This window comes from Acartia tonsa, chromosome 13 (assembly GCF_053477335.1).
Source record: "Acartia tonsa isolate MP-2025a chromosome 13, ASM5347733v1, whole genome shotgun sequence".
In the NCBI taxonomy this organism is placed as follows: Eukaryota; Metazoa; Arthropoda; class Copepoda; order Calanoida; family Acartiidae; genus Acartia; species Acartia tonsa.
The window spans coordinates 46,984,809-47,005,788 of NC_137272.1; the positions used below are offsets into that span (position 1 = coordinate 46,984,809).

Consider the following 20,980-nt stretch of genomic DNA (forward strand, 5'->3'; position numbering starts at 1 on the left):
CTATAGAATGCCAAAACTTAATACTAGCCCCTATAACCTAAACTAACCTAATTATAAAAAAAGTGCCGCGGCCAGGATTCATTATTTTTTTTTTTTTTGGGGGGGGGGATTAAGGATCAAAATTGAAAAAAATTCTAAGAGGTTAAAGCCAACAATTCTAGCCTAAATCAACAAAAAGAGTGGTGTAACTGTGACGTACAGACCATGAAACCATGTAAGTAATTAGATTATGGCGGGAGATTTTTATTTCAAATTATTCTATTCACTCCCTTTTTTAGACTTTCAAATTTAAATCAATAAACCTTTACACGCATATGACTAAATTGGCGCCAAAATTTTGTAACTATACCTTACAACCCATTCCTCTCAATACTGTAGACAGCTGTAGCGCGAGAGTTTTTAAATTCAATTAACACTTTCGCGCCAAAATTTGAATGGCATCTTTATTTTGTCTTATAAAATACGGGGTTTTAATTGGTGGGTATTCGAGTTAAGATAAAGTAACCTCTTGACAAAAAAGCTAATTGGTTACCCATTTTTAGATTTAACACGCACAATTATGTTCTGAATCTCTGATACTTTTGGCGGGTGTTTTAAATTCAAATTATTTTCCCTTCTTTTTAGTGCTTTGTAAACTCAAGCAAGAAAGGTTGACAATATAGCAATATTTGTTTGTTTCTTAATTAAGATCTTACTACCACTGATTTGATTAAGTTCTTCGTTTTAGAGAAGCTTCACAAGGTCCTATCAATTTAAAAACGGAGCCTCATGATGCTAGGGGCACAACTGCTATAATCTACAATATAAAGTAGCGAAGGATTTTAATTTAAAGTAAAATATTTAGGAAAAGTAAGTTACTATTACGTAATGTGTTTCATACTTATTTATAAGTAACAGGGTGTCCGTTTGTTTGTGTGTTTGACTGTCTTTGTACACAGAGAGATCTTGCTAACCGATAAACCAAAAAATTATAATATTTTTTTCTAGTGGCTGTTTATCTTAGGAGGATTGTGGATGATACCCTCAAATAAACCAAATAGTTTAAAACCTTCACAGGACCTATTAACCTTAAAGTTTTTCCTAAATACTTTTACATTGTTACTTTTTACACCTTAGTAAACGTTGTATTAATAACTGTTGATAAAAATCAGCAATAAGGAATTTTAATGATATTTGTCTCAGCACCCCCCCCCCCCTCTCTCTCTAATTCATTATTTACATTTGATCAGTTTAAGGTTTTTAATTTACTGTGAATTGTTGCAGAGCAGAGCAATATTTATACCTTTTCCTAACTCTTAGTACAGAGAAACACCACTCCAACCCCACCCCCCCCCCTCCCCCACCACATCAGACAAACATGCCAAAGTAGCCACTCTTGAGTTGTCTGAATCTTATCAACCTCTAATTGTGGGGTAAGTGTAATAAAAGGGAAATGTGAATTATAAAGGGAAATATTGCTTTTCAACAGGAATGTTTCAAACATGGCAGTGGCCAGGATTATGCATAAATTGCCAGCAACCAGAAATATTTCTTGTTATGCTAGATCCAGGAATCTTCTAACATTGCCAGGAAACAGGAAGCATTCGTTACCAGCAATATTTTACCATGAACTGCAGTAGATCCGAATTAAAATATGCAGTCAAGATAATTTAAGATGATTAGATGATTTTAAGATAATAGATGAATATATAAATAAATGTTTGGGTGTTTTTACACAAAATGCCTGTTGTGCACAAAAAATCCTCTCACACCTTATTTTAGATGCAGAACAAAGGATGGAGATTGTGGAGTAGGTTGTGGGGGGTTTACCAAGTTTAAGGAGTTTGAGTTTGGTTAGTTTCCAAATGTCAGGGATGTTAGCATAAGAGATGGAGAGATTGAAAAGTTTGGTGAGATATGGAATGCCATTTGGAAAGAGCAGGGGTGAAAGGTTGCAAGTTTCTGATGTTGAATTCTGTTGAATTTCTGATGAATTCAGTTTCTCCAGTTAGCAATATCTAAAAAAAATCAAAAACCTTATTTTAGGACTAGTGGATACCCCACTAGAAGCCTCAAAGGGTATTGAGGGGTATTTGAAACTCATTTCAGACAGGCATTCCTTTATTATAAGGATTGTATTATATAACAGGCACTAATAGGTTGACAGAAGTTAAACAGTAACAAGAGACTTCAGAAGTATTTATATATTAGGATTTGTTTGCCTTCTATCCAAGATAATTAGTATACTTTTTATCTAATTTAAGATTTAAACAAAAGACTGCACAGATCATGAAAACAAAGTAGCAGGTTTTGTCATAGTTTTACAGTAGCTTTTTTCCTATTTCTAGCCCCTGTGGGAGGCTCTTAACAATTGATACCAATTTCCTAACCCTGCAAGGAAATTAAAATTTAACTATCTTAAATAACCTATCAAAAGCTAATGTGAAAAATCAACAAAACACACTACTTCCTTTTCTTTCTATGATCCAACTATATTTCAATATCAATAAATAAGGGACAAATATGTTTTTAAGTAATAATGAATTTAAACAAGCTTACCATAATGTTTTCTAAGAATTTCTGCTATTTCTCTCTTTTCTTTTCTTATTTCGTCAGTGTTCCAAGAATATTCTATAGGGATCTCATCCAAAGCTGTTCTACCTATCATATTTATTGATTATTTGATATACAGATAATCAAATTGGTTGGAAAGTTTTGATAGGTTATAGTTTAAGGAGAGAGATAGAAAGTAAATATTGTACGTAATAAAAGTACATCATAATATTTGTAATTCAAAATGAAAGTCAAATTTTTTTAAACTAGGGTTTTTTTAATACTATAAATAGATTAATAGATACATAGACAATAAGGTAATAGACAAATAGATATAAATAAAGATTGCAAGATGAATAGGATCAAGTCATGCAGAGTTTGCCAAGGACAAAAAGTAAAGCAGAATATGCCAATATTCCCCCAAGTAAAACAGAGTGTGCAGAAACAGGAAATTGGCACACTTTGCTTTACATGATCCAATGAACAGATAATTATATGGATAGAAAGATGATTTGAAAAGAAAGTTAAATAGATATTGTAAAAATGGTTATTAAAATATAATAAAGATGTAAATAAAGTATATAAATAAATAATGCTATGTAACTAACCTCTTTTATTCATAGTTCTGATATCAGCTCCATGTTCAAGAAGTATCTTTACTATAATAGAGTTTCCAAAATGTGCTGCTTTATGAAGGCTGGTAGTTCCTAGATATACATATATTCACTAATTGCAAAAGGTGTCTTATAAGGTACATATATATTCTATAGTTATATAAATAGATATATACAGATATGGATAAATTAAAAGATTTAGAAATATATAGATAGACAGATCAATGAACTGAGGTATCTTATTAGAAGTAATTCATCTTTAGAAATCTCTAACCCAATGAATCAGGGGCAAACTGCCCGTACCCACCCCTCTTCTATTTTTACAGACCCAAAACTCTTAAATTTTGAAATAATTTGTGACTTTTAAGAAATATTGTATTAAAATTCGATCTTAAGATATCATCAGAACTGATCAAAGTAATCAATCATTTTAGATCATATTTTTATATATAAAACAGTTGTCAGTTATATTTTCATGTGGCAGGAAGATAAAAAGGAAAACTTACCATCTTTATTCTTAGCATTCACATCAGCACCATGTTGTATGAGCTCTTGAACAATATTTTCATGTCCATTCTTAGCAGCAAAGAGCAATGGAGTGTTTCCTATTCAGAGATATCACACAAATGATTTAGTTTATGAAATACTAGATTATTTATCCCTATTTCAGAAGGGAAAATGATACTATATAGAATTTTCAACAATATGATAGCTTGGCCTATTTTATTACTTCTTAATCCCTTTTATTTAAAAACGTTTGCCTTTAGGTACTTTTTATAAATAAAAACCTGAAAAACAAATCATTTATGGTATTACAGACCAAGTGAGCCCTTGAGTCCCCATTTGTCATGGTAATTTAATTTCAATATTAAGCTATCAATCAATAACATTAATTAAGTAAAATTTATGAGATAATATACATTGTATTAAATTAATATTGGGTATAGTCCTCTTAGGAATTCTTTCCTAAATTTAAAATTTTTTGTAGCAACACCCCCCCCCCTTTCTACAAACTAAAAAATAATGACCATGGCTGCATCGCTCAGCCCCCTGGGCCTGTCTAACCCCAGGCACTTGTCTTCCTAGCCATATAACCTAACTTAAAAATTGTAACCAGAGGGGGGGGGGGGAAGTTGTTGTTTAAAGCTTTTCAAATTATAAAAAAAAAATTCCTAAGAGGATAATCAAGTAACTAACCTCCTTTATCCTTAGTGTTGACATCAGCTCCATGTTCCAACAGGGTCTTCAAAACATCAGTGTACCCATTCTTTGCTGCAGTTATAAGAACAGCAACTCCTAAAAATAAGTTAACAGATATATTAAAAATTTTGGTAGTTTAGAGTAGTATATATATATTTATTTAAAATGTATCACATTGTAAGATATATATGGCAAAATACAAAAGGTATGAAGAAATTTAAATTAAAATATATTATTGTAATAAAATATATGACTTACCATCATCATTTAAATTAGCATCAACCCCACGTTCTAATAATACTTTCACAACATTTCTTTGACCATATTGTGTCGCCCATATAAGACTGGTATATCCTAGATAAAATATGTGGGAGAAGAGGCTTGCCACTGGGGGGAGATTTTGTTTTGCCAGTCAAAGGAAGCTTTTTAATTTTAACCACTTCTAACTCCCCTAGTCGAACCCCCCTTAATTAACTAAATAAAAAATAGGTCTTTTTTGGAATAATATAATTTAATTATGTGTTTGCTTATTATTGTTTTTTTTTTTACTGCAGCATTTATCAAATTTTTGTGTCTTCATTTACAGTGTCAACACAGAAGCACCTTAAAACATAAAGCATTTAGGAGTTAGATAAAAACAAATCATCAATCCTTACCATCACTATATTCTTGGTGTCTTTTCTCCTTTGTAAACTGCAAACTGGTAAATCCTAGATTAAAAGCTTTACATTTTTGTATATATAGATTAAATATTATAATGTAATGTATATTAAATAACTTATTGTAATGGTATTATAAAACTAACCATAAACATCATGAGCACTGACATCAGCTCCATATTCTAATAAATACTTTACTACATCAGTGTAGCAATGATATGCTGCATACATAAGACTGGTCCATCCTAGTTAGATATATATATATATTTAGAAAATTAATAATAATATTACACTTTTCTATTTTAATTTAGATATTTTTACTAGAGATAAGGACCTGACCTGACACATTCCTATCATTCACATTAGCTCCCTGGATGATAAGGAACTTTACAATTGCTTCATGTCCTTCAAGAGCTGCCAACATCAATGGAGTCCATCCTATATAAAGTTAAGTTAATGGTCTTTTTATTGATTATTGTATAAAATGCAAAGGTAGCTAAAAGGAAAGCAAAGCAATAAATGGGTCTATCTATGTGATTGTTTTGAGAAAATTTATATGAAAAAGGGATAATCAGGCAAAAATTTCTGAAATTTCTTTCTCATTTTAGGTTACTTTATAAAAGGGTCAAATTTGGTTCTAGTCACAGCTTATGTGAAATAAGACAACACACAAAATTTATCAGACAACTAGTTCATCTAAAAGATATATATTAAGAAATCTAACCCAAGGTGAAGTGAGGTTTCCCTCCCACTTTCTTGTTTATATTTTCTTACAAGAAAAAAAATTTAGTGTAAGGATAATATTTTTTTTCTTGGGGTTGTCCTACCCCTCAAAAATAGCTTAAACCCATCACAAAACCAAAAGCCCTATTCTTTGAAGAGTGGAGCTCAATCAGTTCTTTGGTTACTAAGTTTTGAAGATCAGATTGACAGATTTCAGGGATAGATGGTTTACAAGTAATCCAATGATTTTGTTAGTAAAATGTAAATTTTTATATGGTAGAAAAGGAAAGCTTACCATCTTCATTCTTATGATTTACATAAGCTCCATGTTGTATAAGCTCATAAACAATATCTAAATTTCCATTCTTAGCTGCTAGGATCAATGCAGAGTTTCCTATACATTAATAAATTTTAGTTTAGTTTATAAATTACAAGATTAATAATATTGCATATTCTTTTCATATAAGAAATAAACTGTTTGTCTGTCTTTTTTTCTTGTTGGGCTGAACCCTAAGAAATTGACTAATATTAAAACCCCACAAAGTAAGTTCAGGTAAATCAGAGTTTACAGTGGATATACAGGCTGATTAAAATTATGTAAAGGATAAACAAAACTGGTTTTTCCAAATGCCTTAATTTTGAAGATTTACGAATTTAAAGGTTGTGGAAAAAATGCGCACATTTTTAAAATTCAAGTTGCACGGCTTGTATAAATGGAAAAATGTTATTTGTAGTTTAGGAGGTATGTTGAAAAATGTAAGAAAGGTTGAAAAGTTTTAATTAAGTTGGAACATTTTACAATGTAGCTTATAAAATATACATAACACAGGAATGGTTATTATGTAAACAAAACATTTTTCTACTATTAATACAAGCCGCTCAATTTGAATTTTAAAAATGCGAACATTTTTTCCACAACCTTTTATTCTGTAAATCTTCAAAATAAGGACTTTGGAAAAACCCGTTTTAGGGCATAATTTGTTGAAATAGTTATTTTTAAATACTTGAAACAAAAATGTCCCAGAACAGTTTTCCAAAGCTATAAAGCTTTTTATATTATTGTTTTATTTTCTATGCACAATTAAGTTTTTAAAAAGCGCATTTCTCTTGAAACACCCTGTAGATATCCCTGTTAGGCTTAAGATCTCACTGCTGGACTGATATGGTTTTTCTTTACTGTAAAGATTCTTATAGGTCCATGGAAGGCTTATAAAGATAGATGATTATGGATAGATATTTAAACAGACAGATATATAAACTGTTAAAATATTCTTCATCAATATTTTCATTGATATTGTAAATATAGATAGATAGATAAATATAATATACAGAATAATAGATAGATAGAAGTATAATAATGTGATTTATGATAAGAAATATAAGCAGATATAATAAAGGTACATTGAGATAATATACATATCATAGAAATATTGTATTATAATAATAATATGTAACTAACCACTGATACTCTTTGCATTGATATCAGCTCCATTTTTTAACAAAATCTTCACAACATCAGTCTTTCTATCCCTTGCTGCAGCATACATTAGAATGGTCTCTCCTATATTTAAATAAATTGGATTATCATAGATTTATATATAAACAAAAAGAAAAATTAAGATAATATTCATATGATAGAAATATTGTATAATAATATTATGTAACTAACCATTATCACTCTTTTCATTGATATCAGCTCCATTTTCTAATAAAATCTTCACAACATCAGTCTTTCCATCCTTTGCTGCATACATAAGACTGGTCCTTTCTAGATATTATATTAAATTTAATATATTTAGTAGTTTAGAGTAGAGTTATAGATCCACAGAGAGATAATATAAGATAAGATAAGTTATGAAAATAATGTATTAAAATGATAATAATAATCTAACCATCATTATCCTTAGCATGTATATCAGCTCCATTTTCTAATAAAACCTTTACAACACCAGTGTTTCCATTCTGTCCTGCCCGCATAAGACTGGTCACTCCTAAATATAAATCTAATAGATGTATTATATTTTTAGAAGTTTAGAGTAAAGTTATAGTTTTTCAGAGAGATAATATATTTTAGTAAGATGAATACATTTGTATAGTAAGAAAAATAGAGAGATAAGGGGCATAGACATCCAAGGGGGGGGGAGGTAATGGAGTGATTACCCCCCCCAAATTAATTTTGGATTTTCAATTTTCAACCCCCCCCCCCCAAATAAAAAAAATGCCTCTATGAAATAAAGATTACCCCCCCCCCCCAAATTTTTATTTTCAAAATTTTACCCCCCCCCCCCCAAATAAAAAAGCTTAGACGCCCCTGATAAGGGGATAAAATATTTCAAGGGATATTATAAAATTTTTCAAAATAATGTGTTATAATGATAATGAAAATCTAACCATCATTATCCTTTGAATTGATGTCAGCTCCACCTTCTAATAAAATCTTCACAACATCAATCTTTCCATTCTTTGCTGCAGCTGCATAAATAAGACTGGTCCATCCTAGGTATAAATATATTAAATTTATAATAGATTAAGTAGTTTTGTGTAGATATATTTTAGTTATTTTAGTATAATATTGTAATCTATAATACAAAGTAGAACGATGTCTGTCTATCCGTCTGTCTGTCTGTCCGTCTGTCTGTCTGTCCCTTAAGATCTCGGTAACCACTGAACCGATCGGATTCTACTCTTCAGGGTATATACCTATTGGTCCTGTGGTGGTTTTAAGCTATTTTCTTGGGGGGTGGGACACCCCCAACCCCCCAAAAACCAAAAAATTCCCCCCCCCATTTTTTTTTTTTTTTTTTTTGCTGAAGATTTCCTTAATTTTTTTTTATCACCTCTTGGGGCAAAGCCCCTAGAGGCTAGGGGCGAAGCTGCTAGTTTATAATAGAATAGATACACCCTCGATGATTCGGTTAAACAATCTATATTTTCCTGGATATTTTATTTTGGTAGTCCATTATTGTACAGCTTTACAATACATTGTTTACATTTGAAAAAGCAACACATATGATCAAAGAAAGTGATTATTATTAGAGTAAAATGCCTATATATATTTTTCTTTATTTTATAATGCAAAAATAGTTTTTTTGCCAGAATATTATAATAATAACAATAATCTAACCATCATTATCCTTTGTATTGAGACTAGCGGCTTCGCCCCTAGCCTCTAGGGGCTTTGCCCAAGAGGTGATAAAAAAAAATTATTGCGAGAGATCATAAAGGACCATGGAAACTCCTTCAAAAAAAAAAAAAAAAAAAAAAAAAAAATGGGGGGGGATTTTTTGGTTTTTGGGGGGGTTGGGGGTGTCCCACCCCCCGAGAAAATAGCTTAAAACCACCACAGGACCAATAGGTAGATACCCTAAAGAGTAGAATCCGATCGGTTCAGTGGTTACCGAGATCTTAAGGGACAGACAGACAGACGGACGGACAGACGGACAGACAGACATCGTTCTACTTTGTATTATAGATAGATATTTTGATGAATATTATAAAAATAATGTTTAAAAATAGTAATAATCTAACCATCATTATCCTTCGCATGTATATTAGCTCCATATTCTAATAAAACCTTCACAACACCATTCTCTCCATTTAGTGCTGCCCACATAAGAATGGTATATCCTAGATATAAATATATTAAATTTATAATATTCTTAAGTAGTGATTATTTTAGTAAGATGAATACATATGTATAATAAGATAGATAGAGAGATATACAGTAAGACCCAAGAAAAAGTATCTTTTAGGGTTTACAGCTGTTATTTCTTAATGTATCATCAATTGGAGCATATATCTGTGTTCTCTGTACATTTCAACACAAGCATATAAAAAAATTTTAATTTTACCTTCATTAACACCATAGATTTTTAGAGCTAAAGTTTTGAAAAAGAGGCTGAGAAAAAGAATTTTTTTTGTTTCTCATAATTTTTGGATGTTTATATTACGTTTTTTCTGGCAACTGAATAATGATACTCAAAGAAAAACAAGTTAACTAATTGTTTATTTTTTATTCCACCAAAAAATATCTATTTTTGATGGCAAAAAATACTTCTAAATGAATGATTATTTGCAAATTTTAGGTTATTTATTTACACTTATTTATGAAAAGAATTAATTATGACAGTTGCTCCGCCCCCTTTTCTGATATCTCAATCATTTAATAGGGGGTTAATTAAGCATTTTTGATTAAAAAATTATAACGTTGTAATTTTATTTTCTTAGGATTATGAAAACAATATTCCTGCTATATTCATAAAGATTTATTTGGTTTTTTAATCTAAAACAATTTTGCCTAATAAGTAAGTTTTTCAAAATATCATTAAACTAAAAAGACCTTAAAAAATATGTGTAAAAAAATGCTTTTTAAACAAAATCTAAATCTTTTATTTCATTTTTGTATAAAGTTTCAAAAAGTAACAAAAATAAAAGGATTTCTACCTTAATTTTGCTAAAAAGTTGTTTCATGTTAAAAGTTACTTTTTCTCAGTAACTTTTTCAAAACTTTAGCTCTAAAAATCTCCGATGATGTGGAAATCTATAGAGAACAAGGACATATACATTTTTTAATAATTCATTGAGAAATAAGGGCTGCAGATACTAAAAAATACTTTTTCGAGGGTCAATCTGTATGAAAATAATGTATTATAATAACAATTATAATCTAACCATAATTATCCTTATCATTGATATCAGCTCCATTTTCTACTAAAATCTTCACAACATCAGTCCTTCCTTCCTCTGCTGCATAACTAAGACTGGTCCTTCCTAGATATAAATATATTATATTTATTATTTTAGGGTAGTTATAGATACAAAGAGGGATAATATATTTTAGATGAAAATATAAACAGACATAACAAAGGAAAAATTGAGATAACATAAATTATGAAATTAAATTATTATAATGATAATAATAATCTAACCAACATTATCCTTATCATTGATATCTGCTTCGGTTTCTAATAAAATCTTCACAACATCAGTCTTTTCATTCTCTGCTGCATACATAAGACTGGTCCTTCCTTGAAATAAATATATTTAATTTATTATATTTTTTATTTAAGAGTAGAATTATAGATACACTGAGATATGATATATTTTAGATAATAATTATAATATTGTAATTTATAGTAAGATAAGTAAGTAAGTAAATAGGTACAAAGAAGATACAAGAAATATAATTTGATACAAAGAAGGAAAAGTAAAGATAATATACACGGTGTTTCAGAAAAAACTGCGTTTTCCGTTTTTCAGACACAACCAGAAGGAATACAGAAAAAACCATCATATGTCCTTATTCTCTGTAAAAAAGTACATCAAATTTATAACAGGTGTTTTTCATTATCTCTAAAAATACGGCATCTATGATAGGTACATAGTTTCCAAAAATGCTTCATGTGAAAAATGTTGTGCAAGAAAAATTTAAATAACTCTTCTATTATGTATAAAAAAATTGTAGAATTTCAATATTAATTTAGAAAAGGGTATAAGAAAAGTACCCTAATGAGTTTTAAAGGTGAAATGCTTTTTAGCTCCTTACAAAAGCATTTTTAAGAAACTGCAATTTGTCATTTTTTCACATTTTTTGATTGTGATGCATTTGCAGTAAAAGAATCTTCTTTAATAACATAGGTTATAGTAAAAAGAAAAAAACTCCTTTTTATTTGACAAAAAAATCTCTAAAGACAAAAAAGTTATTGAAGTTTGAATTTTTTTTAATAAAGCATTTAATTACAAATTATGGATAAATTATGAGTTTATATCTTAACCTGTCAATCAAATTAAAGGATTATAGAAATAAATGAGGGGTAAGGATTTATGAACATGAGCAATTTTTAAGGTCATGTTTCTTAAGTATACAAAAAGAAAAACTGAATATTTGTTTTCAGTGAGGGAATTTTAAATGAAATTTTTAGTGTAATTGGTAGAAAATTGTATTGGCTGTATTAAGATGTTGTTTTCAAGTGAACAAATTTTTGAAAACCAACCTTAAAGCACAAAATTCTACCAGAAAAAAGCATCATATGCATCTTTTGAAATATTTATGCTTTAAAATGCGCTGTTATTTTCAGAGATATTAAAAAACACCTGTAACAATTTCGATGCATATTTTTATAGAGAATATTGACATATACTTATTTTTTTTGTACTCCTAATGGTTGTTTCCCAAATTTGGAAAACGCAGTTTTTTTTTAAGCGCCCTGTACATATGATAGAAATATTGTAAAGAAATAATATTATGTAACTAACCATTAATATTCTTTGCATTGATGTCAGCTCCATTTTCTAATAAAAACTTAATTATATCAGTTTTTCCATTCTGTGCTGCCCATATATGACTTGAAACAGCATACATAAGACTGGTCTCTCCTAGACATATACATATTAAAATTATTATATTTGGTAGTTTGGAGTAGAGTTATACATTACAGAGCGGTTATGTATTTTAGATATTAATTATAAAATTGTGATGTATTGTAAGAAAAATAGATAGAAATATACACAAATATAATAAAGGAAAAATTAAGATAATATACTATGCTGGAATTATTGATATTATGTAACTTTCATTTTTATTCTGTGCATTAATAATAGCTCCATTTTCCAATAAAATCTTCACAACAAAAGACTCTCCTTTTTGTGGTTCCCACACAGTACTTTTAAATTTTGGTGCATACATAAGACTGGTATCTTTTAAGATAATATTCATTTAATAGAAATATTGTTAAAATTATATAACTTACCATAGTTATTCTTAGCATTAATATCAGCTCCATTTTCTAATAAAATCTTCACAACATTAGTCTTTCCATTCTCTGCTGCATACATAAGACTGGTCTTTCCTAGATATAAGTATATATAATTTAGTACTTTAGAGTAGAGTTTTAGATCTACAGAGAGATAATATATTTTAGATATTAATTATAATATTGTGATTAAAGTAAAATAAAAAGATAGTAATATAAACAGATATAATGAAGGTAGAAGGTAGAAAAATTGTAAAACAATAATATTTTGTAACTACCATTTTTGTCCTGTGCATTGATATCAGCTCCATTTTCTAATAAAATCTTAACAACATCAATCTGTTCATTCCATGACGCTGCTGCATACATAAGACTGGTCTCTCCTAGTATGTATAGTTAAAGAGATATTTTGATGGAAATGATAAATATTATGAAAATAAAGTATTATTATGATAATAATAATCTAACCATTACTATCCTTAGCATTGATATCAGCTCCATTTTCTAATAAAATCTTCACAAGATTAGAGTTTCCATACTCTGCTGCATACATAAGACTGGTCCTTCCTAGATATTCAAAATATTAAATTTATCATATTTAGTAGCTTACAATAGAGTTATAGATACATAGAGAGATAATATATTTATATATATAATTCTTTGCTGCATACATAAGACTGGACCTTCCTAGATATAAATATAATAAACTTGATATATTTTGTAGTTTACAGTAGAATTACAGATACAAAGAGAGATAATATATTTAAGACATTAATTATAATATTGTGATTTAGAGTAAGATAAATAAATAGAAATAATAATAGATATAACGAAGGAAAAATAAAGATAACATAAGATAACATATATAGTGAAAAAAATGTATTTAAATGATAATATTCTAACCATCATTATCCTTAGCATGTATATCAGCTCCGTTTTCTAAAAAAATCTTCACAACATTAGTCTTTCCATCCTCTGATGCATACATAAGACTGGTCCTTCCTAGATATAAATATATTAGATTTATTATATTTTGTAGTTTAAAGTAGAGATGTAATAAGGGAACAATCAAGATAATACATATAATAATATAATATAATATAAAAAATGTATTTAAATGATAATAATCTAACCATCATTATCCTTAGCATGTATATCAGCTCCGTTTTCTAATAAAATCTTCACATCATCAGCATTTCCATTCCATGCTGCCCACATAAGACTGGTCATTCCTAGATATAAATATATTAGATTTTTTTTTATAAATTGTAATACAATTTTCTTAAAATCCTCTAAAACATTTGTAAAAAATCCACATATTTATTTTTAAGGAAAAAAATAGTATCTTTCTGATGATTGCAGAAGCATGAAATTCTGAGTAAAAGAAAATAAAAATTTGTTGTTTTACTTTTAAGTAATGGGCTCCATAGAATACTCTATGTAGAGCACTCTTGTCTACCTTGGAAACCAACATTTGTCCTTGCTCCTGGCTACAGTTGAGCACTCTGTTCACCGAGGTAACTTCTTAACAACAATGAAACGTTTCGATATTCCATATTCATTGAAGAGCATGCCAATACCTTCAAGACTTCAGTACAAAAAGCAGCTAATCAGTAAAGTAGAAAAATTTGTCAACACTCTAAGATGGGCCTGGTATTTTATTTGTTACCCTTCTGATACTGAAAGTAAGGAAACATATGGATTCAAATCAAACAGAAGTGTCCCACAGTTTGATGAGCTTAAACAGCTATGAGGTTTTGAAGATGATTTGATCAAATTGATTGAAAATATAAAATTTAAACTTGTAACAAGCCAATTTCAACAAAAGCTGAGAGATGATTGTAAAAAAGTAAAAGACAGCAAAGATATCATAGTGAGTGCAGATAAAACTTCAAACCTGTATGAAATTCCTGTGGCCAAGTACAATCAACTACTTAAAAATAATATTACCAACAATTATAAGAAGTGTGATGCTAACAACATTGATGAAGTTAACATAGAAGCAGCCGAAATAGCAACTGAACTTGGGCTTGCTGATAGAATCGAAGTTCTAGCCAAACCTTCCAGCTATGTAACCATTAAAGAACATAAAAATAGCTTTCCTGGACGTGTAGAATGCAGATTGATCAATCCAGCTAAAAAAAAAATTGGTATGATTTCAAAACAAATCTTAGACAATATAAATAAATGCATAAGATCAAATACTAACTCTAACCAGTGGAGAAGCACAAAAGACACTCTTGATTGGTTCAACAATTTACAGAATAAGAATACCCTCAAATTCTTCCAGTACGATATTGAAAGTTTTTATCCAAGCATCACGGAAAGCCTTCTTAACAAAGCTATTGTTTTTGGGTCCCAATTTGTTAACATTTTGGATCAAGATAAACAAGTAATTTTTCACTCCAGAAAAACATTCCTGTTCTCAGATAATGAACCTTGGGTGAAGAAGACTGGCGACAACTTTGATGTTCCTATGGGTGGATATGACTCAGCCGAAGTGTCAGATTTAGTTGGGCTGTACCTTCTTAACAAGCTAGTAGCAGTGTTCCCTCAAGAAAATCTAGGTTTGTACAGAGATGATGGGTTGTCAGTCTTATCAGTATCTGGGCCACAAATAGACAGAATCAGAAATTATCAACATAAGATAACATATATAGTGAAAAAATGTATTTAAATGATAATAATCTAACCATCATTATCCTTAGCATGTATATCAGCTCCATTTTCTAATAAAATCTTCACAACATCAGTCTCTTCATCATATACTGCATACATAAGACTGGATGTTCCTAGAAATAAATATATTAAATTTATTATATTTTTTGATTTAAGAGTAGAATTATAGATACACAGAGGGATAATATATTTTAGATAATAATTATGATATTGTGATTTATAATAAGAAAAATAGATACAAAGAAGATACAAGAAATATAATTTGATTCAGAAAAGGAAAAGTAAAGATTATATACATATGATAGAAGTATTTTAAAGCAATTATATTATTTAACTAACCATTATAATTCTTTGCATTGATGTCAGCTTCTACTAAAAACTTAACCATATCAGTTTTTCCATTCCATGCTGCATTTTGACTTGAAGCAGCATACATAAGACTGGTCTTTCCTAGATATAAGTATATATAATTTAGTACTTTGGAGTAGAGTTTTAGATCTACAGAGAGATAATATATTTTAGATATTAATTATAATATTGTGATTTATAGTAAAATAAAGCGATAGTAATATAAACAGATATAATGAAGGAAAAATTAAGATAATATTTATATGGTAGAAAAATTGTAAAACAATAATATTATATATCTAACATTTGTATCCTGTGCATTGATATCAGCTGCATTTTCTAATAAAATCTTAACAACATCAATCTTTCTATTCCATGATGCTGCATACATAAGACTGGTCTCTCCTAGTATGTATAGTTAAATAGATATTTTGATGGATATTATAAATATTTTGAAAATAAAGTATTATTATCTAACCATTTCTATCCTTAGCATTGATATCAGCTCCATTTTCTAATAAAATCTTCACAAGATTAGAGTTTCCATACTCTGCTGCATACATAAGGCTGGTCCTTCCTAGATATTCAAAATATTAAATTTATCATATTTAGTAGCTTACAATAGAGTTATAGATACATAGAGAGATAATATATTTATATATATAATTCTTTGCTGCATACATAAGACTGGACCTTCCTAGATAAAAATATAATAAACTTGATATATTTTGTAGTTTAGAGTAGAATTACAGATACAAAGAGAGATGATATATTTAAGACATTAATTATAATATTGTGATTTAGAGTAAGATAAATAAATAGAAATGATAATAGATATAATGAAGGAAAAATTAAGATAATATTTATATGGTAGAAAAATTGTATAACAATAATATTATATATCTACCATTTGTATCCTGTGCATTGATATCAGCTGCATTTTCTAATAAAATCTTAACAACATCAATCTTTCTATTTGTTTCAGAAAAAAAAATAGCTTATTTCGTAATTTTAGTAGATGAGCAATATTAAACTTTATTGTTGATCTATTTTTTTATTAATCTATGGAAAATGAGAAATGAGAAAAAAAGTTTATATTTGGAAGCAACAGCTGACCAATAAATCAGTCTACGTACTCGTCTACTATTAGAAAGAGGCTTAGTACTCAATAAGCGGGATTTTTAATGTAGTAATAGTCGCATTAGTCTAACTAAGAAAGCAAATAATGTTTGTGATTTTAAACAGTTCTCATTAACGTTTTATAGAACCAGATGCGTTTTTGAAGTTTAAGTTACATTGGTTCTTGATGCTCAGTTGAAATCTTAGTTTCTATTGTATAGTACTTTTATTCAAGGATAAGGAACTATTAATAATATTTTAATAATCATTGAACGACCTGCCTTATCATTCCTTGGTTTTTAAGTATTGTTAATTATTTTGTAAAATTAAATTGATAACCTTCCTTGTTGTCTTTTTATTTTATAATATTTGTTTCCCTTGAGTTATTTTGTATTCCTAACATTACTGCTTAAGGTTCTAATAAGTGAAATGGATACAGCAACGTCTAATCTAATCAGCCCTGAAGTGAACAATATTTGGTAAGTTATTATAGTGCTATATATTTATAAAGTTAAAGGTTGATTAATTAGATTATTTCCATTGAAGTGAATACTAAATAATACTCAATATTATTTAGTATAATCCTATTTCTTTATTTAAGCAATGGGACTGTTAAAGTAACTTAAAACTCAGTTTTAAGACAAATTAAGGAAATTCGCCCCACTGTGATTTGGGGTAATTAGGGTTAAAACCACGTTCGTCAGAATTTGGGGTTTTTAGGGTCATATTTAATTTACACACTGGGGTAAATCAGTGAAAAGTAAAATATTTATATTTTTTTAGTTCAAAATTGAGTTAAAACGAGTTCAAATCAGGATGTTTGATTGAAATATTATTTAGTTTAATTTGCACTTATTTTCATATATAAAATCATTGTTTGTTGTTATTTTGTTATCAATGTAAATACATTTTTAAAATGAAATTAGTCTTGTTTTGTATAGAGTATTGTCTTTAATTATTTAAGCTAGGGCTAAGCAAAAAATTTCCAAAACACTATTCCATGATGCTGCATACATAAGACTGGTCTCTCCTAGTATGTATAGTTAAATAGATATTTTGATGGATATTATAAATATTTTGAAAATAAATTATTATTATGATAATAATAATCTAACCATTACTATCCTTAGCATTGATATCAGCTCCATTTTCTAATAAAATCTTCACAACAGTATTTCTGTTCCAATTTTTTGCTGCATACATAAGACTAGTCTCTCCTAGTATGTATAGTGAGATAGATATTTTTTATTGGGTTCATAAATTTTTTGTAATTATAAGGACACTTTTAAGCTATTTTTGAAGCCACTCTATAAAGATATGTTTATGTAGATAATAGGTAGGTAGAAATATGGACAGATAGCAGGAAGGATATATTAAAATATAATAACATATAATATATTATGTAACTAACCATAGGAATCTTCTGCATTAATATCAGCTCCATTTTTTAGCAATATCTTCATAACATCTGTCCTTCCATTACTTGCTGCATACATAAGACTGGTCCATCCTAGATATAAATTAGATTTTTTTATTTTATATTTGTAGTTTAGAGTAGAGTTAAAGATAACAGAGAGTTGTTTATGGATTAAATAGTGTAATATAATGATTTTAGATATATATTTGTAATTAATAGTAAAGTTTTAGATAGATAGATGACATTTTTAGATATAAATATGTTAGATACATTACATATTGTTCGGAATAAATTTATAGATTTTATTTTCAGGGAGGGGGGTTAGGGTGTAAATTAGAATTTTATACTATTTTTTAAAAATTTGTAGGGGGTATTTATTTTCAAAAGGTTTTTGCCCTGTAGTGCACTGGAGATTACTCCACCCCTGAACTAGAAACCAATTAGTTCAGCACAAACTAAATCCCAAACTCCCCCCCTAAAAAACAAAAAAAACTCCCCCCATTCTTTTTAAAAAATTTTTTTTAGGTATGTATTTTTTTGTAAACAATGTGTTCACAAAATAATAATAAAAATGCAATTAAATTTTCTACAAAGAAATATATTATTATATTAGATATTTTATATATTCTACTAGCGGCTACGCCCCCAAGAAGACTCTAGGGGCACTTAAGGTTGGAGGGGGAAAAGTTGATACATCCCATTTTAAATTTGAGTTTCAAAAGATTTTAAAAAATAATTTTGGGGGGGAGGATGGTGAAGACACCCTCCCAAAAATAGTTTAAAACCATCCCAGGACCTATAAGAAGCTTCACTGTAAAGGAAAACAATATCGGTTCAGTGGTTAGCGAGATCCTTTGGGACAGACAAAAAAACACTTACTACTTTATATAATATAGTTCAGAGTACAGTTACCATATTGATAAATATATTATTGGTAGATTATTAGATAGATAGATTGATATCTGGATGGATATTTTTCTAGTATCCAAAGTCCAAGACAGTCAAGAAAATGAATTTTAGATCCCTGATTATTATATGTATTAAAAGGGTTATTAAATGAAAATATTAATAGTATTTTATATTAGCATAGATTGTTTTAAGTAAGACAAAGATTTTGTTGGTTAAAATGCAATCTTTGATATTTTCTAGTGGTAGAAAGGTAAATCTTACCATCTTCATTCTTATGTTTCACTTGAGCTCCTTTCTGTATGAGCTCTTGAACAATATCTAAATGTCCATTTTTAGCAGCAAGGATCAATGCGGTGTTTTCTATACATAGATAATACAGTTAGTTAGTTTATGAATTACAAGATTAATAATTTTAAGCGGTATTTTTTTAAATATGTAGATAAACTATTTGGCAACCTATTTCTTTATGCCCTCTTTCTCGAAGAAGTAATACTTTTTCAACAATCTATTTATAAAATATAAGTTTATCTTTTCGTAAAATGAGAAGAAATAAAACATTATGTATCTAACCATTATTGTCCTCATCATTGACATCAGCCCCATCTTCTAATAGAAACTTCACAGCATCAGTTAGTCCATGCCTTGCTGTATTTACAAGAATATAATTTCCTAGATAAAAGGACAATGTGTGGTTTTTTTTATATTGATTTGATTTATGTTTCAAATAATACTTTTTGTGCCTTTTTCGAAAGCAAATAGACAGGAACAATGTATTGATAAAAATCAAATTATCAATATCCTTACCATATCTAAATTCAATTTTAACTGACTTACTTCAATGAATCACATATTCTGCTTTAAAAACATAGAGCAAGAATTATTTCATTTTACTCTAATTGAGCAATGAAACCCTATATTTTTATAGGCACCACAGGGTTTATAGTCTCATGCAGAGGTTAGGCATAGGAAAAACTCCTCTTTAGGGGGGTTTGAGACCTCAACAGGTACTTTATGTGAAATCACTGAGGTCTTTTTAAATAAAGGAAAGGTTATTTATTTGTTAATTACATGAAAAAAAAACTTACTTGGATAAGAAACTGGACTTTGTTTGCTGCAACCAACATACAATAGTAAACAAATCTAAACATTTAATGTTGTATTGATAATATCCTTTTCAAAAATTTAATAATATCTATGACTTATTAATAGTCCTCTATCACCCTTTTATTTGAATTTCCTTTATCATTTATCTTTTTATTGTTTTAATCTAAAAGAACAATGTTTTCTTTGGTGAATATTATTAGAGAATTTTAAAAATTTCCTTTGAGACTGAGAGGGGCATTAAATAACTCCACTGGTATGGGTATGCTCAAATTAATGCAATTGCAAATGTATAACAAGATCTGTAAATTACACCTGAAAAATTTTTGTGAATTACAAAAATTATGTGTTTTATGTAACAGGATTTACTATTGGTGTACTCCAAAAGATCTTGTAAATGAATGTACTGAGGTGGTTTTAAGCTATTTACAAAATAATGAAAGGGGTAAATTAGGGTAATGATCAATATGGATACTTTTTTAAATTCTAAATTTGAAATTTAAAAACTATGATCATTTTAATTAAATAACATAATTTAGTCATAGAGCAGCTGAATAACTAAAAAAAATAACTCACTAAGCTAAGTGTAGCCATGTTACCAAGTTCACAGATAATATAGAACTGAGTGTGAGGCAGTGTATTCTGTGGAATTTGGTAGTTGAATAAATCAAAATCTGTGATTTACAATTTTCTTTTTAGTTTGTGAAAGATAATTCAAGGTCATGTTTAAAGCTTAGCTACCAAAATGGATACATAATACATGGATATTATGGAAGATTCTCACATACTAATTTAAAATGTTTTTCCAAGCTGGCTAATATAACACTACCCCCACCCCATCTCATGACTTTACCTTTCCCCTTCCCTGACCATGGAAGAATATACTCACACCAATATGTAAGGACTATATTAGCAAAATAATTAAAT

The 20,980-nt window shown here is 28.7% G+C and overlaps 2 protein-coding genes across 2 annotated transcripts; both read right to left on the minus strand.

Moving 5' to 3' along the window:
* Positions 1-1,637: 1,637 nt before the first annotated feature.
* On the minus strand, positions 1,638-13,477 carry LOC145335482 (uncharacterized). The gene is made up of 22 exons (XM_080181243.1): positions 13,384-13,477; positions 12,949-13,047; positions 12,759-12,863; positions 12,478-12,576; positions 11,984-12,103; positions 10,657-10,755; positions 10,400-10,498; positions 9,257-9,355; positions 8,120-8,224; positions 7,621-7,719; positions 7,398-7,496; positions 7,188-7,289; positions 6,024-6,122; positions 5,345-5,443; positions 5,152-5,250; positions 5,003-5,056; positions 4,605-4,700; positions 4,344-4,442; positions 3,653-3,751; positions 3,141-3,239; positions 2,539-2,640; positions 1,638-1,997 (listed from the first exon to the last, which is right to left on the minus strand). Exons 1-22 carry the CDS (start codon positions 13,466-13,468, stop codon positions 1,975-1,977), a joined length of 2,079 nt encoding a protein of 692 aa, XP_080037369.1. The 5' UTR covers positions 13,469-13,477; the 3' UTR covers positions 1,638-1,974.
* Positions 13,478-13,608: 131 nt separating this feature from the next.
* LOC145335351 (uncharacterized) lies at positions 13,609-20,695 on the minus strand (the record flags this gene model as incomplete). Its single annotated transcript, XM_080181087.1, has 9 exons — positions 13,609-13,712; positions 15,174-15,272; positions 15,499-15,609; positions 15,986-16,084; positions 18,038-18,136; positions 19,214-19,312; positions 19,523-19,621; positions 20,038-20,092; positions 20,630-20,695. Coding segments are annotated over 9 exons (831 nt in total), but the record flags the coding sequence as incomplete, so codon positions are not given.
* Between the last annotated feature and the right edge of the window lie 285 nt (positions 20,696-20,980).